Source organism: Clytia hemisphaerica, unplaced genomic scaffold (genome assembly GCF_902728285.1).
Source record: "Clytia hemisphaerica strain Z4C2 unplaced genomic scaffold, Clytia hemisphaerica genome assembly, whole genome shotgun sequence".
Taxonomy (NCBI): Eukaryota; Metazoa; Cnidaria; class Hydrozoa; order Leptothecata; family Clytiidae; genus Clytia; species Clytia hemisphaerica.
In genome coordinates this window covers 865,995-884,287 of record NW_027103657.1, presented here as the reverse complement: position 1 = coordinate 884,287, position 18,293 = coordinate 865,995, and the positions used below count along the sequence as shown (strand labels likewise).

The following is an 18,293-nucleotide window of genomic DNA, read 5'->3' as shown; positions in this document are numbered from 1 at the left end:
AACGACGGAATGGCTTTTGGAGGACTTTTTCTAAACACACTTTTCTTTGTAAGTATTGGGGCTTGTTTATCTATTATTATCAGTCGAGGCTCTCTAATTCGACGCAAGATGGCAGTCATGTCACAGCTCCAAATTCGAGGAAAGGTAATATTAACGCTTTTCAGAAATAAGTTGGTATAAGCTAAGTATAGTCTTCATAACTCGGATGAATTCTGAACACTCACATGATTGCAGGACCCGCCAGGCAAAAAATTATAGAGATAACTCGAATTTTCTATAAATCTACGGTTTCCCGTTAGTGTTCGAACTATAGAGAATCTACTGTAGTTATAATGGATTTTCTTTTCTTTTTCAGGGTTTATGTTCATCATATGCTTGACAATTTTCCTTAATGTTGTTTTGAAAATACCAGTCAATCTTCGAAAATTGATAGCTTTCCTAATGTCATTATATTTGGTTACATCCATTGAATCCTTCACTGCGCATGAGCGGAAATCATTATCCGAAATTCGGACAAGAAAATCGTTCGTCACATGGATTGAAGAGTTATGTAATCAGAAGCCTGTTTTGCGTCAGAAGTCTGGTAACGAATTAGTTCTTTATCATGAATCACGTGACATGACAGATGTGTCAGCTGTTAAGAAGATTGGAGACGAGTCTGGAAATATTTACGTTTCCATAGAATTCGATTTTGTGATTGATGAATATGCCAAGATGGTAGACAAAGCATTGGAGACTGAGGAACCAAAGGTGGCAAGTATGACAGTGGAGAAGGGATCCAAAATGGCGGACAAGTCAAGAGGCAATGTATCCAGAGCCGAAAGTACTATTTATGGAAATGAGGTAGCTATCTCGGACACTGACATTGAATTTAGTATTGATACGGTAAATATGGCAGTGCAGAAAGGTCTCAAAATGACAGGCTCAGAAGCATTCAAAATGGTAGATTTAAAAGGACTTCAAACCGATGGTATGCGTGGCGTATCTTTACCAGAAACTAGGATTTTAGACTCGATTCCTGTTGTACAAGAAATCAAGAAGATCACAGGCTCGAGAATGGATTTCGATAACAATCTTTCTGGTCGGACCAGAAACTTTAAGAGAGATGTTAACAAAAACTTCACCGCAAGTATTGATAATCTAAAAAGCCATGTTTTGATTTCTAGTAAGAGAAACGGTGGCAACTTTTGGTTATCTAGAAGTTTTTATATCTTTTGTGCGATCTGTGCAATGAGCTGGCCTTACCGATGGTTTTGGCAGAGTCAAGTGATTTCGAGATCAGTGCATATTGTTAAGAAGATTATTTTACACGAACATGTTTAAAGAACATTGCATATAAATAATACTAAAGCCTGTTCCAGACGACCACGTCTTTTTCCTCGACACTGTTCCATCGTAGTGGTAACAAGTGATAACAAGTGATAACGTAGTGGTAACAAGTGATAGACCAACAGAGTGATCAAAAAATCGCGTGTTGGGATAGAGATAGGCTAATAATACTAAAGCCTGTCTCAAAAAGGTGTGCAGTGTTTTTATTTTTGACTATAACTTGCCAAGTATTTGTCGTATAGTAAAAAATTATATATTATTGAAAGATATTCAAATGTGCTTATATTTTCTACTAATTTGTTTTTCAAAATTCGTTCAAGAAGATAAAATGAACTTCTTCTAGAATAGACTTTATCGGAGTTTTTTATTTTTCTAAAAAAGCGATCCATTGTGGGATTGTTTCGAGTGTATTACAATAGAATTCCCTCGAGGAATTCCTAAGATATTTCTATCGTAATACACTCGAAACAATCCCAGAATGCATCGCTTTTTTAGAAAAATAAAAAACTCCGATAAGGTCTTTAGCGCTATAATTACCATATTCACAAGAATGAAACGGCAAGCTTCGATCAGCGACAATATGAAAAAAAATTTAAATATTAATACCGTCAAAAGATATTAAACAGAGTGTTCCAACTGATTGATCCCTAAAATGCGTGTTTTTTTGCTGTGTTTTTTTTTAGTCCCTTATTGGCCCAGCGCTAAGCGAGTGGGCCTTTCATTTGCAACGTTCTGTTCGTGTGTACGTGTGTCTGTCCGTCCGTCTTGGTAGAAACGGCGCTTAAAACCAGTACCACACTTTTTGCCGTCTGGATAGGGAAGAGCTTGCTAAAGTCGGATACTGGCTATAAAAGATATACTTTCTGATTCCGCGCTCCTTCAAAACAATTTTCAAAACAAAACAAGATGGCGGTCGAAGCGAGGAGGTTGATTCATACTTTCTTGAACATTTTCTTTGCTTTAGTGGTCAAGAGATTTTCAAACCAAAGAAATTTTGTAAAGATTTTTCTTTATAAACCTTTTTCAACATTCTGCCATATCTTATAGTCTTTGCTCAAGTTTTCATAAAGTTTTATGAGTGAAATTCTACCTTAAATCACTTTCATTTTTAGTTTCTTGTTTTCAAAAAGACTTTATTTTTAGGAAATAATGGCTTCTGATATAGAAATAAATAAACTGAAATGCAGCTCATGTGTAAATTTGAATAAGATTGGAACTTTTTTCTTGATGCTACAGAAGAAAACAGTCACTTCTGGATCTGTCGCTGTTAACAACGGTCAGTACAACAGTGGTGGGACGTGGTATGATTTTCAAACCCAACACATAATTATTTCAAGTAAACTAATTCTGGAATTTGGTAATGGACACTAAAATGGAGCTCATGTGTAAATTGGAACAAGATTGGAACTTTTTCCATGATGCTACGCGTGCGTGAAAATTATTTTTTCTGGATCTATCTCGTTTATGCGAAAGGTGCGGTGGCTTGATTTTTTAAACTCGACACAGAATTATTTCAAATAAGCTGATTATGGAATATGTTAATGGAGACTAACAAGATTGGGAATTTTTTCATGATTCTACACATTAAATAAAACGGTCATTTCTGGATCTGTCGCATTAAAACGGTCGGTCGGTTTCAAACTCGACTCACATCGATCACATAATTATTTAAAGTATATAAACTGATTCTGGAATCTGTTAATGGACACTTAAATGCAGCTCATGGGTAAATTTGAACTAGATTGGAACATTTTTCATGGTTGCAATGCATGAACAGTGAAAATGGTCATTTCTGGATCTGTCACATTAATTGTTAACTCGAACATTAACCACATTAATTTTATTAGCCTGGATATGCAGACCGTAAACTATTTAATCGTCTAGTTTTTTTAAGATTATTTTTCTGGTTTACGGTCTGGTCCAACTAACATGCCTGCAGGGATATTTCTCCCTGCATATGTGATTGCAGGTGAGTGCACCTTATTCGTTAAAAAGCGCCCACTCACTAAGCAGAATATTTGCGGGATTTTTTTATATTTTTCCAGTTTTTCCTATGGGTGCGCATAATTTATGGAAAAAGCTGACCTTGTGAAAAAAGATAAACGAACGAAAATGAAAACACAGGTTCATTTCTAAACAAAATGGCCGCTGGAAAGTAGCCTTTATAAAATGTGGCTGATGTTTTGATGTAGTTTAAAGTAGTTTTGAAAGTTTTTTGAGTTTGTGAAAGAGGTTTTATGGTAAGTTAATTATGTGTGTCTGCCTGGGTTTTCAAAGTTTTGATAGTCTGTCAACAAGGGTTCACTCACAGGCAGTATCAAACAAACTGTACCCGACTTTTTTAGTTACACCGAAACTCTTGAAACTTTGTATTGTTTTTTTTCTTCTGAAATTTTGAGTCTGGATTGGATACCCAGGCTAGAATTTTATTGGAAAGTTGAATGTAGCTGAAGACATTTTCGCGAGGGGGATCCGCTGCTAAGGCCTGGTAAAATATTTTATTGGCCAAAGACTGACGTTACAGGCAATAATGTAAAGGCAAAAATTGGGTAAAAAAATTGACGATTTTTGAAACTCGTACTCTTTGGTACCTAATAGCTGTCCCCCCCAAATAAATTTTTCGAAAATAATTTTCTACCCGGGACATTCTTATTTTATAAGAATTATTATTTTTTTTCGCTGGGCCTTCACGCCCAACGGGCTTCTTGTTGATTTTTATTGATCACTCATTTTTTTCAAAAAATTAGATTTTTATGAACCAATTTTTAATCACATATACATAATACACATAGTAGCTGAGGGCTGTCTAAAGATATGAAACTTGGAATCCTACAAAAATAAATACCTTATCCGCCCTTTTTAACGCCGACCTAAAATTTTACTCCTGTCCCAGGGACTAAATTTGTTTTGTTTAGTTTGTTTTATCATTACTTTTGTTTTTAAAGCTTTTGTTCAGATAACGAAAGCAAAACTGTTCAATGCATATTATGTTGTCAATTCAAACCCCTACTTTAATTTATACACCTCTAGAGCCAAAGTTTTCGATTCCCGTTTCGTGGAGTTGAGGGCTTCTTTCTTAAAATTAAGTTGGGGATATTTTCATTTTCTCTCTGAAAATTGCTGGGGTTTGAGCCTCTCTGTATTCAGTATACACCATAATTGAAACTGAAAATTTGGCTCACTTTGGCCGAAAAAACGAAATTCTCTACTAAAGTATACGTTGAAGGTCAAGTGTTGTTTCAAGAGTGTTTTAAAATAGCATGATACAGCTCATGATTTGGCTACACGCTTTTTTTTATAAGAATACACTTTATAAGAATGTCCATGATGAAAATGGCCTAAAAATTAAGAATATGCTAAGAATGTCACCATCATGGAATTTTGCTATTCAAGCAAAGAATGTCATTTTTAGAGCATTTTGAATTATAAATTGCCAATTACCCCCAAGTAATAAGAATGCTGTAAGAATATTTTAGGATGATTTTCCCAAAAAAGTTAAGAATATCCATGATAAAATGGATTTACACCATTCTTATAAAAAAAAGCGTGTATTACAAAAATAGTTTTGTACGCCCTTTGTTGAGGAGGTGTGAAGCCCAGGGTAGTCTGGAAAATAAAAATCCATGGGATCCGGTTTTTTGAGTATAAAGATCCAGGGTGGTCATTAAAATAAGGTTGAGAATCCGGGTAGTCAATATACGAGGTCAAAGATCCAGGGTGGTCCAAAAAATGAGAAAAATAAATCCAAGAGCATCCTGAAAAATTGAAAAAAGACTTTTCTCTGGAATAGCCCATTGTAACAACATGAAACTTCGAATACCGTCAAAGGGCTTTTCCAGAAAAAACAGAGGATATTGATTTTTCGAAGTATCGATCCCCCCTGGATATCCTACTTTATTAATAAAGATAGATACAGATATCCACTCTTAGAAATATGCTCAACCCCGTGGATGTCCTCTCTTATAAAGATGCTTACCCCTGGATATCGTATGCTTTACTTAAAAAGACACTTTACCCCCTGGATATCCGCTCCCTTGTAGATATTTAACCCCCTGGATATCCACCAAATCGTTAACCTCTTGGATATCCGATATTCTCAACAGGAGGAGGGGCACGGACTATTTCTGGAAAAACCCATTGTGTCTGTGTTTTTTTTTTCTCAAAACTTGTTCAGTATAGTATTTGTTTTATTTATAGTGGATACCTGGGACCAGGTGGTTTATCCGACAATGGAACGCACAGCGGTTGCACGGGCGGAGCAGCTGCTTACATCGATCGAAAAATATTTGGCTTGAATCATATGTATAATAGCCCAACATGCAGAGTAAGTTGAAAACCCACTTCTCGAGATGTCGTAAATTTCGTGTTTTCTCGACCTCGCTTCCTCGTTTCGTATAGGGACTAGAAAACTTGTTCAAGTTATGGAGACATTCGAGTTATGGAGGTGAAGGTTATGGAGGTTAAAGTGACTCCACTATATCGATCTCTTTTTCATTTTCACAGCACCCTTATAAATGTGGTCCACATGATCCCGAAGGTTTTCTTGGTGTCATCCCATCAATTCTGATGACATACTTTGGTTTAATGGTAAGTTTTGTACCCTTTTTTTTATTCAAGATTTTTGATGGAAAGTTGCCCTTTTTGTTGGCACAGGTCTTGAAATTTTGTCTTTCACAGAAGGTACACATTTCTTTCTTTATAAGCAACCAAGTTGCTAAGGCTCCAACCATTTTTTCACTATCTCGTAAAATAAAAGTTTTTTTAGATTATCTAAGCATGGAAAACGATTCATAGTGGGCACCCCCCCCCCTGGATTCTGGGGGGGGGTTTAGGATTTTCAGATTTTTAAAAATAGGTGGGGGTTGGGTTGATGAGAAATTTCAGGTGGGGCTAACCCTATGTAGGTGGGGGTAACATTTTTCAGGTGGGGGTTGTCAAGTTTTCTGTATTTAACTTCGTTTGATTTTGTACTTTTTTGTCAACTTTCCACATACTATACTAGATAAAAATATAAACAAATGACTGTCATAAGTTCTGAAGGTTAAAAAGAGTTCATTTTTTCTCCAGTCTTTTCCTTTCCAGTTTGTAGTCCTCAGGACTTTTAACTGGGATCTTTAGTGTTCCTAAAAGGAACAAGACCTCCAAATTCGAAGGTGTGATTCGATTGCGCCGTTTTGCGCATATGAGTTGGAGTATGGTGTAGCCCCTTTCTACCGGCGAGGTTGCTGAAAAAGGTGGGGGTTGGGCTGATATGAGATTTCAGGTGGGGGTAATCCTATGTAGGTGGGGGTGACCTTTTTCAGGTGGGGGTTGGAGGGGTGTTGCCCACTATGATAGTCCCTGACCCAATAAGCATAAATATGCTATCATATTAGGGGTAGTGAAGGCAAATTTTTCAGAAAATGAGCTAGAGTGTTAAGCAAACCCCAGCCCTGACCCGAAAATTTGAATTGCTTATAAAAAAATGTGTACCTGTGGAGAAGACCGAAAACTCATAAAACTCACATAACTCACCACCACAGAGTCTGTATTCTTTAATTTCTAGTTTCTAGTTTATGAGTAAACCTATATAAGATGAGCGAGCCAAAACTTTTTGTATGAACACCGTAATCCGCTCCGATTGCGTTTTAACAGATCGATCCGGAACGGGTTTGGCGCAGAGCGAAACGGAACCGTGACGTCTGAACATGGTCTAATACAAGCCTTTCGAAAGGGGCTGTACCATAAAATTTCCATACAGGGGGGTGGACGTTAGAAATGTGTGAATACCCCCTGAAAAATGTCAAAATTTGCAAAGGAACCCTTAGAAAAATTCTTTCATATCTTAAAAGTGAGGGTGGACGAACTAAAATCAGTCATTTCCCCCTGGAAATTTTGACATAATCTTTTACCCCCTGGAAAAATGAAAAAAATCTTTTTTGAACCCCCTGGAAATTCTTCTCTGATTACCCCCTGGAAATGTTTGTCCACCCCCCCTGTCTGGACATATAATGGAACGGCCCAATTTGACGTCATTAATTCCAAGTAAACTCTAACCTTTAAAAATGCATTGGTTGATGGTATGTGTATTTTTTTTTTCAGGCAGCTCGTATGTTATTCATGTATTCACGACCGAAAAGTCATATTAAACGTTGGATGATTTGGGCTGTTATTATGGTGAGGATTTTCAATTTTCTGAATGCCCATAAGCTGCCAGGTTATTAGCCGTTTTCGTAGGATTCGTGTTTTTAGTACATGATATTGTTCTACGAAAAACCAAATTTTTCGGCTAAGTACTCTTTTGCAGATTTAGATTATAAGTTTTACAAAGCAACAGCAATGGAAAGGAGTTCTTGAATGATGACAGAAAATCGATTTTTCCCAATAATCTTTGTGTATTCTTCTCCTGTAAATTGAATAGAAAATAGAATGTAACAGATGTACGAATTCTATGAAATAAGCTTATAGCAGCGGGCTTTCCTCAACGCAAACTTTTTCATGAGAACCCTCGGCTTAAAAAAAAATACAGCCTCAAGTCCATTTAAACAAAGTATCTAAGCCGTTCAAGAATATTTTAAGAGCAATAAACCCTTCCCCGATGCAAATACATTGGTTCTTATAATGAAACTTAAACTTTAAACCGAAAATACTAAATTTTTTGGGACACCTTTTACGTTCTCCTTAACTGCAATCTGAGATTGAAAGATGCTTTTTTGATGCATACCTCTTTTTTTCACCTTCACTTGTTCACAGGGTGCTATTGCTATCGGTTTGTGCGGTGGCAAAAAAGACGGTGGTCTAATACCGATTAATAAAAATCTATGGTATGTAATGTACTTTTTTTCAATTTCAAAGCCACACTTGTGCGATGAAGATCTTAGTAAAATTATTTAGCTCTCACACTCAATTACTCTGACAACTTTACTGACTTCGCGAATTATAAGACCTTCTATCATTCAGTTATTTTTATCGGGCATACCAAGAAAGTTTTGCGTGGAAATGCCTGGAAAATAGATCGTTGTAGCTTTGAGACTGAACGCCAAACTAGGCTATTTTAAACTATCCGAATTTCTAGTCTTTTTTCACCATTGTAAATTGTTTAACGTTCTAGATCACCCCCTTCTCAGAGACCCACTTGGACCCTTCCCACTGGGAAATTTGGCCAAAATATCGTCCCCGGTGGAAAATTATCCTCCAATTTTTGTCCCCACTGAAAATAATAAAATAAACCAATCTTTACCATAAAATATCATGCTAATTTTCCCATCCCCACTGAATTTTCTGACTTGAAAACAAAATAATTTAAATCCCCGGTCATAAAAAATATGGGAATATCAAGTTTCAGTCCGTTATTTTTACTCCTGAAGGAAGAAATCCTACCGTTTCTGTGAGAAGGGGTTGTCTATGAGGCGAAGATTTTTTAAGGATATAGACTGGAGGCAAGCCTCTTATAATGACACACTGAAGCAGTATTGACAAGAAGATTTTGCAAAACCTGTGGCATGTGGGAGGGGGATAAAGTTGTTCTTTCTTTATTCTTTTAAAAATGCTGTCAGCAAATAGTATGTAATACTTTCTTTTCTCATCATAGGTCAATATCATTTATATAAAAGATTCGAACTACAGAGAATAATTTTAACCACTTTCCACCTAAGTTTAGTTCGAATTACAGAAAGATTCCATCAATAAAGGTTCGAATTAGAGAGAGTTGGCCGTAATACTTTCTTTTCTCATAGGTCAATTTCATTTATATGTGCGACTGCAGCTATGGCTTTTGTATTGCTCATTATCTGTTATGTAACCATTGATGTCAAGAAATGGTGGAGTGGTGGTCCATTCTATTTCGCTGGTAAGAATTTTACTGAAGAAAACTATGAATTTAACACACCCAGGAGAAACTAAGTCAATAGTCAAGGCTTTGAATACAGTTATTGGTTTTTCAAAAGGCTAGAAGGAGACCTTGCGAAATTTATATTTAAAAGTACATATATTTTTCTAAGAAAACCCATAACCCCGTCTCAACATTGAGAAGATGAGAGGTTTTAGTCATGTGACTAGAAGAGTTTGGCGCATCTATTATATAGTCTAAATACAGTTGACTCTAGCTTCAGTTTGGTTTTTAAGGGACAGAGGATCTTCTTCAAATTAGAGAAAAATTTGAATTACAGAGAGTATTCTATGCGATTCTCCAGTTGAGGGGACCAATGTTTTAGTTTGAATTACAGAAAGATTTGAATTTACAGGTGTTTAGAATTAGAGAGAGTTAGCTCCAATATTTGACAAATTATTTTTTGAGCTGTAAATCTTAAACCTAATCACCTCCCTACTTTCACGGGTACTTTCTGGTTCAAAAAGCACCAAATGAAATAGTATCCTATCGTGAACAAAAGGTCTAAAATGTTGAAGAGAAAATATTTTTGAACCTTTAGCACTGAACAAAATAAGGTCTATAGATTTGCAAAAAAAACCACCCAATGCTTAGCTAATTTCGGAAGGTGTCAGCCAAACTCTCTAAATCAAAATAAAGCAACATTGGATTAAGTAAAAAAGGGTTAATTAAATTTCATTCATTTTTGAAAAGTCTACGGCCCTTTTCAGAGTCTCTTCAGTAGTATACCGGGTGCGTCAGAAAAAACTTTGGACGTTTGGTGAGCCACTGGGACCGAGCAAAGTCTTTTTGAAACTCAAAACCACTTTTATTAGAAAGAGGATAGTCTAACTTAAATTTTGAGGTATAGCTTTTTAAGTTGGGTAAAGTATTTCTCAAGTTATAAGCTTTTGAAGTTAAAATTCACTTTTCGAAAAGTGTAAAAAAACGTCCAAAAAGGGTAATTAAAATGTTGTGACAATAGACAGTGTTGTCGAGGTATGTTAACTCTGGCGAACTCAAGGCAAACCCAAACTCTCTGATCTTTAGTGAGACGCGGCATTTTGAGAAAGAGAGATTTTTTTCCATACATCACACTCTTCACAGATAGATTCTCTCAAAAATTCACCAAAATAAAATTTTTAATTGTTGTTTTACAAATTCCCGCTCTGGTATGTTTTATTACCCAGTGGAAACATTAATGACATCGTTAAAAACGTGCACATCAGAACAAAAGAGAAAGAGAGAGATAGAAAAAAAGAGAACAAATTTAATTACCTGTTTTTGATGCATTTTTGCTCTTTTTGATAAGTAATTTTGAGCTTCAAATAGCAATATCTCAAAAAGTTTTGTTTCAAATTTAATGAATGATACCTCAAAATTTAAGTTAGACTATCCTCTTTCTAATAAAAGTGGTTTTGAGTTTCAAAAAGACTTTGCTCGGTCCCAGTGGCTCACCAAACGTCCAAAGTTTTTTCTGACGCACCCGGTAGTAGGCTAAAATTGGGAAGGTTATCGCCCTCCAAAGTCGTCACTCTAAGGATCACTTTTCACCTTTTTGCCTCTATTATAGGGACAGTTCTTCAATAAAATTTAGTAGCTCTTTAGTCGGTCTGGTCATACGCCACACATTGCAACCCTAGAGCCTGTGAGGGTTAACCCTCAATGTGATGAAATGCATCCATCGTAAAATGTTACTCGCCTTATACCGTCGTTTTTTATAAGTTTCCCATTTCCGCACTAAAATTCCCTTGCCACTTTTCTAGCGGAAAAAAAGACCAGGACTATGGGTAGGTGAAAAATATGCTTCGGAAAGTTAAGCAGTTTAATGGCAACCACAAGATTTTCCGTACCTTTAGAAACAAACCCTTTCCAATCTCATGCTGGTTATCCCGGGAAAAATAGCGGAAAGATTCCGGAAAAGTGACAAGAATCTAAGTGCGGAAATGGAAATCTTATAAAAACGACAGTACTGTAGCAATCAATATCATTGTTTTTGTTTGTTATAGGAATGAATGCTATCATGTTATATTGCGGACATGAGATACTGTCCGGTTATTTCCCGTTTGACTTCGATAATAACGGACAACATGACGAGTTAACACAAGCGGCGGTTGGAACCGGTGTATGGCTTGTTATTGCGTATTCGTGCTTCAAAAGTGATATTTTTTGGAAAGTTTGATGACTGGTTTCTCTTTACAGAGGATGAAAGGTTCTGTATTTAGAAGTCTAATGGGCTCTTCCAGAAAATGTCCGTACATGGGGGTGGAGGATATAGCGTCCGGGGGATAGTGAAAAATCTACAAAATTTGCCTTGTCTGGGGGTAAACTTGCTCTGTTTGAGGGTAATTTTGATTGTCCAGGGGTTCAACTAATGCTTGTCCAGGGGGTTAGTCCGGCTGTCCGGGGGGTCGAAAGTCACAATGTTCGGGGGGTAAATTTCCAAAAAATGTGACATCATCTATCCCCATATTTAAATTTTTTCTGGAAAAGCCCAATAGTTGTCTTGTTGAAACCGTCTACGCTATTGTAAGCTGCCTTGTAAGTTAAATTCTTTAGGTACTCGAAATTTCGTTGGGTAACTCAAAACTGCTTACGTTCACAACCAGTATGGTAAATACAATTTGGGTGAAAAATAATTTCAAGAGCTCTGACAGTATTCAGAAATTTGGTTACGGGATTTTAAGAAGCAGCTTTTATTTTTTATACATAGCAAATTTTGAGAATTTACTATGGTCAGAGCTTTTAACTTTACTTAAGATTTTAACAACGTTTTTTGTACTTTAGTAATTTTTCACCCATTTTTTCTAACATTAACGAGACGTTTTACATAAAATTGAAAATCCTCTTATAAGCAGGTAGGGAATTAAAATATTTCTTGAGACAGTTTCTTGTCTTTGTTTTTTAACTAGCCATTATTCGAGCTTGTGAAAAATGTGACGGCATTTAGTCATGAAATACAGAGTCTCTATAACTCGAACACGTACGGAGAACACAAGTTTGTTCGAATTATAGGAATTTCGGATTATGGAGATGGGTTAAAAGACTTGTTCGAGTTAAGGAGACATTCGAGTTATAGAGGCTTGAGTTGTTCAGACTCCAGTCGTTCTTTGTTTTATCAAAATTTATACTTTTATATTATACAAATATCTTACAATTAGAATTACTGTAATTAAATTTCTTTTCATTACATAAATTTATGGAAATAAAATTCTGGAACAAACGAATAAGTTTTTAGGATACTTAATATAGGTACAATCATGGACAAAAGGCTGTAGGCTTTTCAAAAATCCATAAAAAAGCTCTCTGGTACACTTACCCTTTTTTGTGGCCACGGTTCACCCATCTTCAGTCATAAGTCTTTGGTAGTCCAAAAAGCTTTAACCCTATTCAACCTAGGCTTTTAGGGGCGGTTCAGAACTAGGGGGGGGGGGGCTTTTCCTGTACCAACCCTTAACTTTTGATCTAGTGGGTCTTTTTGGATGAAATTTGGCACACAAGATCCTTGTCACGTAAGGTAACTTTTGATAATTTTTTTTATTGATGACGTCACTCATCATGCCGAAAGTGAGCAAAAACCGAAAATTTCCTTTGTTCTTATAAATAGCTATTGTATTCTAACAAAGGCTTTAGAAAAAAGTTGTGTGAGTTTAAAATGCTTATTTTATCTTAAATATTCAATAAATTACGGTTTAAAAGATATATTTGACATCAAAAATAAATTTGTATTAGAAAAGTGTCAATTTTGTGACACCTTACTGTCCGAAATGTCATCATGCTCAAGGTGTGAAAATATTTAGGTGTCAAATTTTTTTTTATTTTGAAGCTAAATAAAAGTTAGGAATTTACAGAAAATTTCACGGCAAAAGCTCTATTATTTCAGGAACTATTACCAATAGTTTGACCTCCGAACAGAAAGAGCCCCCCCCCCTAGGCCTAATAGGGTTAAAGAGTAAAGTCATAAGTAAGGACTCCTAGCAATAGATAATTAAAGTGTCCTAAAAATCGTATTTTGCTGATTTCTGCTGACGTCAGCAAAATTTGGAAAAATTGATTATGCAAAAATGATTTTATTACTGATATGCAACTTTAGTCCAAATTTCATGTTTATACCATTAGCCAAACTGGAGTTATTTAAAAAACAAGTTTTGCTGACGTCAGCATTTTTTGGTTTTTGCGGTTTTTCGCAAAATTGGCAAAACCTAAATTTAAGTAACACCGATTTTCATGTTCTACAGGGTGTCCCTAATTAAAGTATCGAGTTCGAACATGCGATTGAGTAGAAAGTTTTATGTGCGTGTTCACAAAATTGTATTTTAAGCTCTCCCTCTTTTTTCTTTGTCATTACGATTAATTTATACGTTGTAACTACCTTTTGTAATAAGCCTGTGTGATGGAGAACGTTCTTATATTTTAGCGATAACACACACAAACTTTTCTACTCAATCGCATGTTCAAACTCGATACTTTAATTAGGGACACCCTGTACATCGTAATACGCTTCTTTAAAGGTATAATTTATTATGCTAGGAGGGGTGATGATGGGTCCGAAGAATTAACGAAAATTTGGACACGCATTAATTTACCCGAGATAAAACTTTCTACTCATAGTTGTGTTTCGACTCGATACTTTAATTAGGGACACCCTGTAGTAACAATGTTATGTTTTATGCTTGCAGTAGTTAATGATATGCAGTTAGCGTTCTAGTAGAGGCCACTATGTCGCGAAAAAGCTTCCCGTGTGCAGCAGCTTGTGCAGAGGGATTTTATGATTGAATATTGTTCCTTGAATGTAGAAGATCAAAATTTGAGAGGTGGGGCCGGGTGTGACCACCCGTTGCCATGGAAACTGACGTCATTGGTTACTATGGCAACCAAAATAAAAAGTCATCAAAATTGAAAAATGTTTGTTCCATTCGAAAGAGCATGAAAAACTGATAAAGAAAAAGGTCACAACCTATATCTGAAAATGAATGTATCAGGAGATATTAAGGAAATAAGCCAAAATGACGTCATGAAACGATGACGTCATCGAAAAATAAAAATTTGTCAAAATTCGAAAATTTTTGGTTTTTTGGAAAGAAGACCTTCCAGTGAACATAAAATCATATTATGAAAAAGTCTGAAAATCCTTTTTAAGAAGTCTATTAGCCAAAATTGACATTTTAAAATTTTGCCTGTAATGTGCTGGCTGTGCGTACCCCAAGCTCCAACCTTCGACAGGCAAAATTTTAAAATCTCAATTTTATCTCAATGAAGTATAAGCCCGAAGGGCTAGAAGTCAATCTCCTTGGTAGGATTTGAAGCCAACAAATCCTACCAAAGTTACGCGGCCTTGAGCGGCTCGCCTGGTTTTTACACAAATGACAGATTGAAACTAAAATTTTACCTCTAAATTTCGAAAAATATCAATCGTAAACAAAGGAATTGCTGTAGCTTTTAAGGTGTTATAGTGTAGATGTTAAGGTGTTATAGTATGGATTTTAAGGTGTAATAGTGTAGGTTTAAAGGTGTAATAGTGTAGCTTTTAAGGTGTAATAGTGTAGGTTTTAAGGTGTTATAGTATAGGTTTTAAGGTGTAATAGTGTAGGTTTTAAGGTGTAATAGTGTAGATTTTAACGTCTAATAGTGTAGGTTTTTAAGGTGTAATAGTGTAGGTTTTAAGGTGTAATAGTGTAGGTTTTAAGATGTTATAGTGTAGGTTTTAAGGTGTTATAGTGTAGGTTTTAAGGTGTTATAGTGTAGGTTTTAAGGTGTTATAGTGTAGATTTTAACGTCTAATAGTGTAGGTTTTTAAGGTGTAATAGTGTAGGTTTTAAGGTGTAATAGTGTAGGTTTTAAGGTGTTATAGTATGGGTTTTAAGGTGTAATAGTGTAGGTTTTAAGGTGTAATAGTGTAGGTTTTTAAGGTGTATTTTGATTTTAACATTTGATTTGAAAATAATTATGTACTAATGATCGAATTGTAACGTAAGTAATTTTGCAGTGAATCACTATTTAAAATTTGAGACCAAAAGAGCTATTTTATAAAAAGCAATTCGAGAAAAATCATTTTATAAGGGGTAAATAGCTAAAAGAGCATTTTTGCGGAACGACCGTTTTGAGGGCGCGAAGCGCCCGAATAGGGAGTGTAGCATCCTTTCTCTAGATCTGCGCGTGGCGTAAAAAAATCTGTATATGTACGAAAATTTCTGAAAATGAGCCGGTGGGATGGCGAAATATCGACTTTGCTTCGTGTTGGATGGGGTTAAAATTAGTTTAGCACTATTTGGAGTATTTGTTTCATAAATTACTTATTTTAATAGAATATAATCTATGTTTTGAGTATTATAATGTAAGATCTTTTATGAAAATTGCAACTTTTGTACAAATAATAGTAATAGTACTAAAACTTTATCTCCTTTGCTTTTTTCCCGCTTCTTCCAGATGTCTGGGCCCAGTCTTTTTTCTGCGTTTCATTTTAAAAACAACAAAGATGGCCCTGAAAACCAACGAATCTCTTCGGTTTTTGAGGTCCATTGAAAGGTAAATCTTCATTTTTTTTCACCTTTATAGTTTCAACTACCTTTGGAATGTTACATTAGTACTTTTTCTTTGTGTTGACTTTTTTGTATTTAATTGGATTTCATCTCACAAAACAAAATGTATTTTTCTCGGCCATGTGTTTCATATGTTTCTATCATATGGCCATGTTTTCTTTCCACAGGCTTATTTTTATTCAAATGGGTCGTGTGTTTATTTCATTTTACTCTAACTATAATTATTTTCATCTCTTCTGTCTTCAGGGTTCAGGTGAGGGAGCTTGATTGATGTGATGGGTGACTTTTAACTACCGATCGGCCGACTGGCTGAATCAGCAGTGTTTCAGAGTTTTGGTGGGTGAACGTGCACAACAAAGAAGCAGCATAAAACCAAAATATACATAGCATTATGACTGTATGAACAGATTGTGATTGATGGAGAATAATAAAATGGTCCTGCTGAATATAAATTGTGCCAGTTCCATGTTATTCCGTCGTGCAATGTTTACGAGACAAAAGAGAAGACTGTACTGGAAGCAGAATCAAAATGATAATTACTAGTTGCTATTTTCGTCATTGATTGAAGATTTCTTCAATATTTATTCGATAATGGAATCATTTTGATTTGGCTTGATTGATTGTTGATTCCATTATCGCTTGCTGACTCTCGAGAGATTTTTGTTTAACATTGGAGCTTGATCATCATCAATTAGAATAATGCCGATTTATATTTGTACCATAAAGTGATAACAAAAACATGATTGATGACTTTAGCCCAAAAGACAACTTAAATGATAAAAGTACCTATATGTTACTTTTGATGCTAGCAGATGCTAGCTCGAATATATTTTCAAACAAGATATCTTTCACAAAAAAGTGTTTTTTACTGGCAAATCAACTTATATTTTCATAAACTCTTTGACGTGAGATTGTAGATAACGCTTGTTATTTATTACCGCCTAATAAATAGTAATGGCATTACTTTAATATACTTATATGAATTATAGAAGTTTTTGAATTTTATTCTGCAAGGCCAGGTTCTTGAAAAAATTAGTTTGGACTGGTTTGGATTGATTTTATAAATGAAACATTGGGAACATCTTTTTGCCGAACACACAATATCGCAAAAATAGACTCACAAAAAGACAAAATTTCATCACGCAAAAAATCTCACTAGTCTTGATAAGTTACTGGAAATTATTGCTAGGCTGCTGATTCCTTTTCGGAAAATTGATACTACATTTGAAGTGAATGATATCATAAAGAGGTAGCACATTTTGAGAGATTGTATACTAGGTTCTAATGGCTGAAAAGCTCAAGATCATCTTTCAAACTACGCACTATTTTCTTTAAATTTTGAAGGGAAATGTATAATATAATTTTTGAATTGTTGATAAATTTGTCTTTGTAAAAGTTTTATAGAGAGCTAAGTAATTGTTTCAAAAACTCACAAAAAGATGGGATAAAAGTCTTTCAATTTATTCAGATAAACTACCAGCCTAAAGCCTAATGTAATATCTTTGTTGTTGGTCATTCAGCCATTGCACAAGAAACATGTGTGTTCTTTTTTGTCACTTGCACTATTTTTTATAAGAACCAGTAAATTTTTTAAAGGTATGGCTGTCCTTTTTTGCACTTTGAGCCTGAAATTGTTTTTGAATTGCTCAAAACCCGGCGTATTTAATTTTTGAGCCTCGTATTGTTCTTATAAAAAAGCCTTCTGAAATCAAAGCTGCCGATTCTCCTAAACTTTTCAAAATTAAACTCCAAAGCTGGTCGGGTGAAAATTGTACCTGCAAAATTTGTGCATAATCTCCATTGACTTTTTAATTTTTTATTACTTTATTTATTTTTAAATAGTTTTTACTAGTGTTGGTTTTTATTAGTTTTGTATTTATATGAAGCTATTTTGTTACCAACAGAAAATAAAAAGTTAATAATAATAATAATATAAAATTCTTATAAAAAAGAAAGAGTTGAGTTGGAAAACATTATCAATAAAAGTTTGACTTATAAAAATAATTTGTTAGTGTCGAAATTTCTTCGCTTTGCGAAAACGGAACGGTTGTTCCGCAACCCCTTTTATGTTGATTCCCTTCCTCGTGAAAAACTGAAAACTGGTTTTTACAAAACATCACTGCTAGGGAAAAAAACATATACATAGAGGTACCCTCTATCTGAAAATTTAGGTGGAATTTGAGGCTGAAACTGCTAAAAAGGTCAATGTTTTGAGGCTTGGGGAAACGAGAAGTTTTTTTGCGTTGGTGCAATGCAGCATGAGCCATCCCACCAACCTGAAACGCTTTCTCGTGTCTCCACCCCATTTTTCTTTTTACCAATAAATGTGAAATCTGCACTTTTGTCTTTAGGACAAAATCAGTGTATCTTGCGTGTATTTCCCTCATTTTTTACACTTTTTTGTCTCATGAAACAAAAAATGAAACCATGTTCTCGTGTCCCCAAGCCTTTAGAAAAGCTGCACAAATTATTTTGCAACTATATAATGTCAGGCCCTAAGTGACTAAATTTTGGTTTGGTGACTAAAATTAGGGCCGACTAAAAATTTAGAAATGGCCAAAACTTAATTATTAGTCGGC

General features: G+C 35.2%; 2 protein-coding genes across 9 annotated transcripts in view; both read left to right on the top strand.

Moving 5' to 3' along the window:
- Positions 1-12,439, top strand: part of LOC136803250 (heparan-alpha-glucosaminide N-acetyltransferase-like) — a 32,281-nt gene extending 19,842 nt beyond the window's left edge. For 6 of the 8 annotated variants that reach the window (XM_067059979.1, XM_067059981.1, XM_067059978.1 and 3 more), the window contains 2 exons: positions 5,527-5,653; positions 5,833-5,916. In XM_067059979.1, the coding sequence (XP_066916080.1) occupies positions 5,527-5,637 (111 nt within the window). In that variant the 3' untranslated portion in view covers positions 5,638-5,653; positions 5,833-5,916. Of the gene's footprint in view, positions 1-5,526; positions 5,654-5,832; positions 5,917-7,410; positions 7,486-8,061; positions 8,133-9,044; positions 9,158-11,184 lie in introns of those variants that run through there. The other 2 variants (XM_067059982.1, XM_067059983.1) reach the window with 1 other exon arrangement.
- On the top strand, positions 61-1,603 carry LOC136803273 (uncharacterized). The gene is made up of 2 exons (XM_067059998.1): positions 61-144; positions 356-1,603. The coding sequence occupies exon 2, from the start codon at positions 361-363 to the stop codon at positions 1,321-1,323; it is 963 nt and encodes a 320-aa protein (XP_066916099.1). The 5' UTR covers positions 61-144; positions 356-360; the 3' UTR covers positions 1,324-1,603.
- Positions 12,440-18,293: the final 5,854 nt, after the last annotated feature.

Excerpts from the sequence above, each read along its gene's own strand:
- LOC136803273 (XM_067059998.1), top strand. The coding sequence starts at position 361 with ATGTTCATCATATGCTTGACAATTTTCCTTAATGTTGTTTTGAAAATA.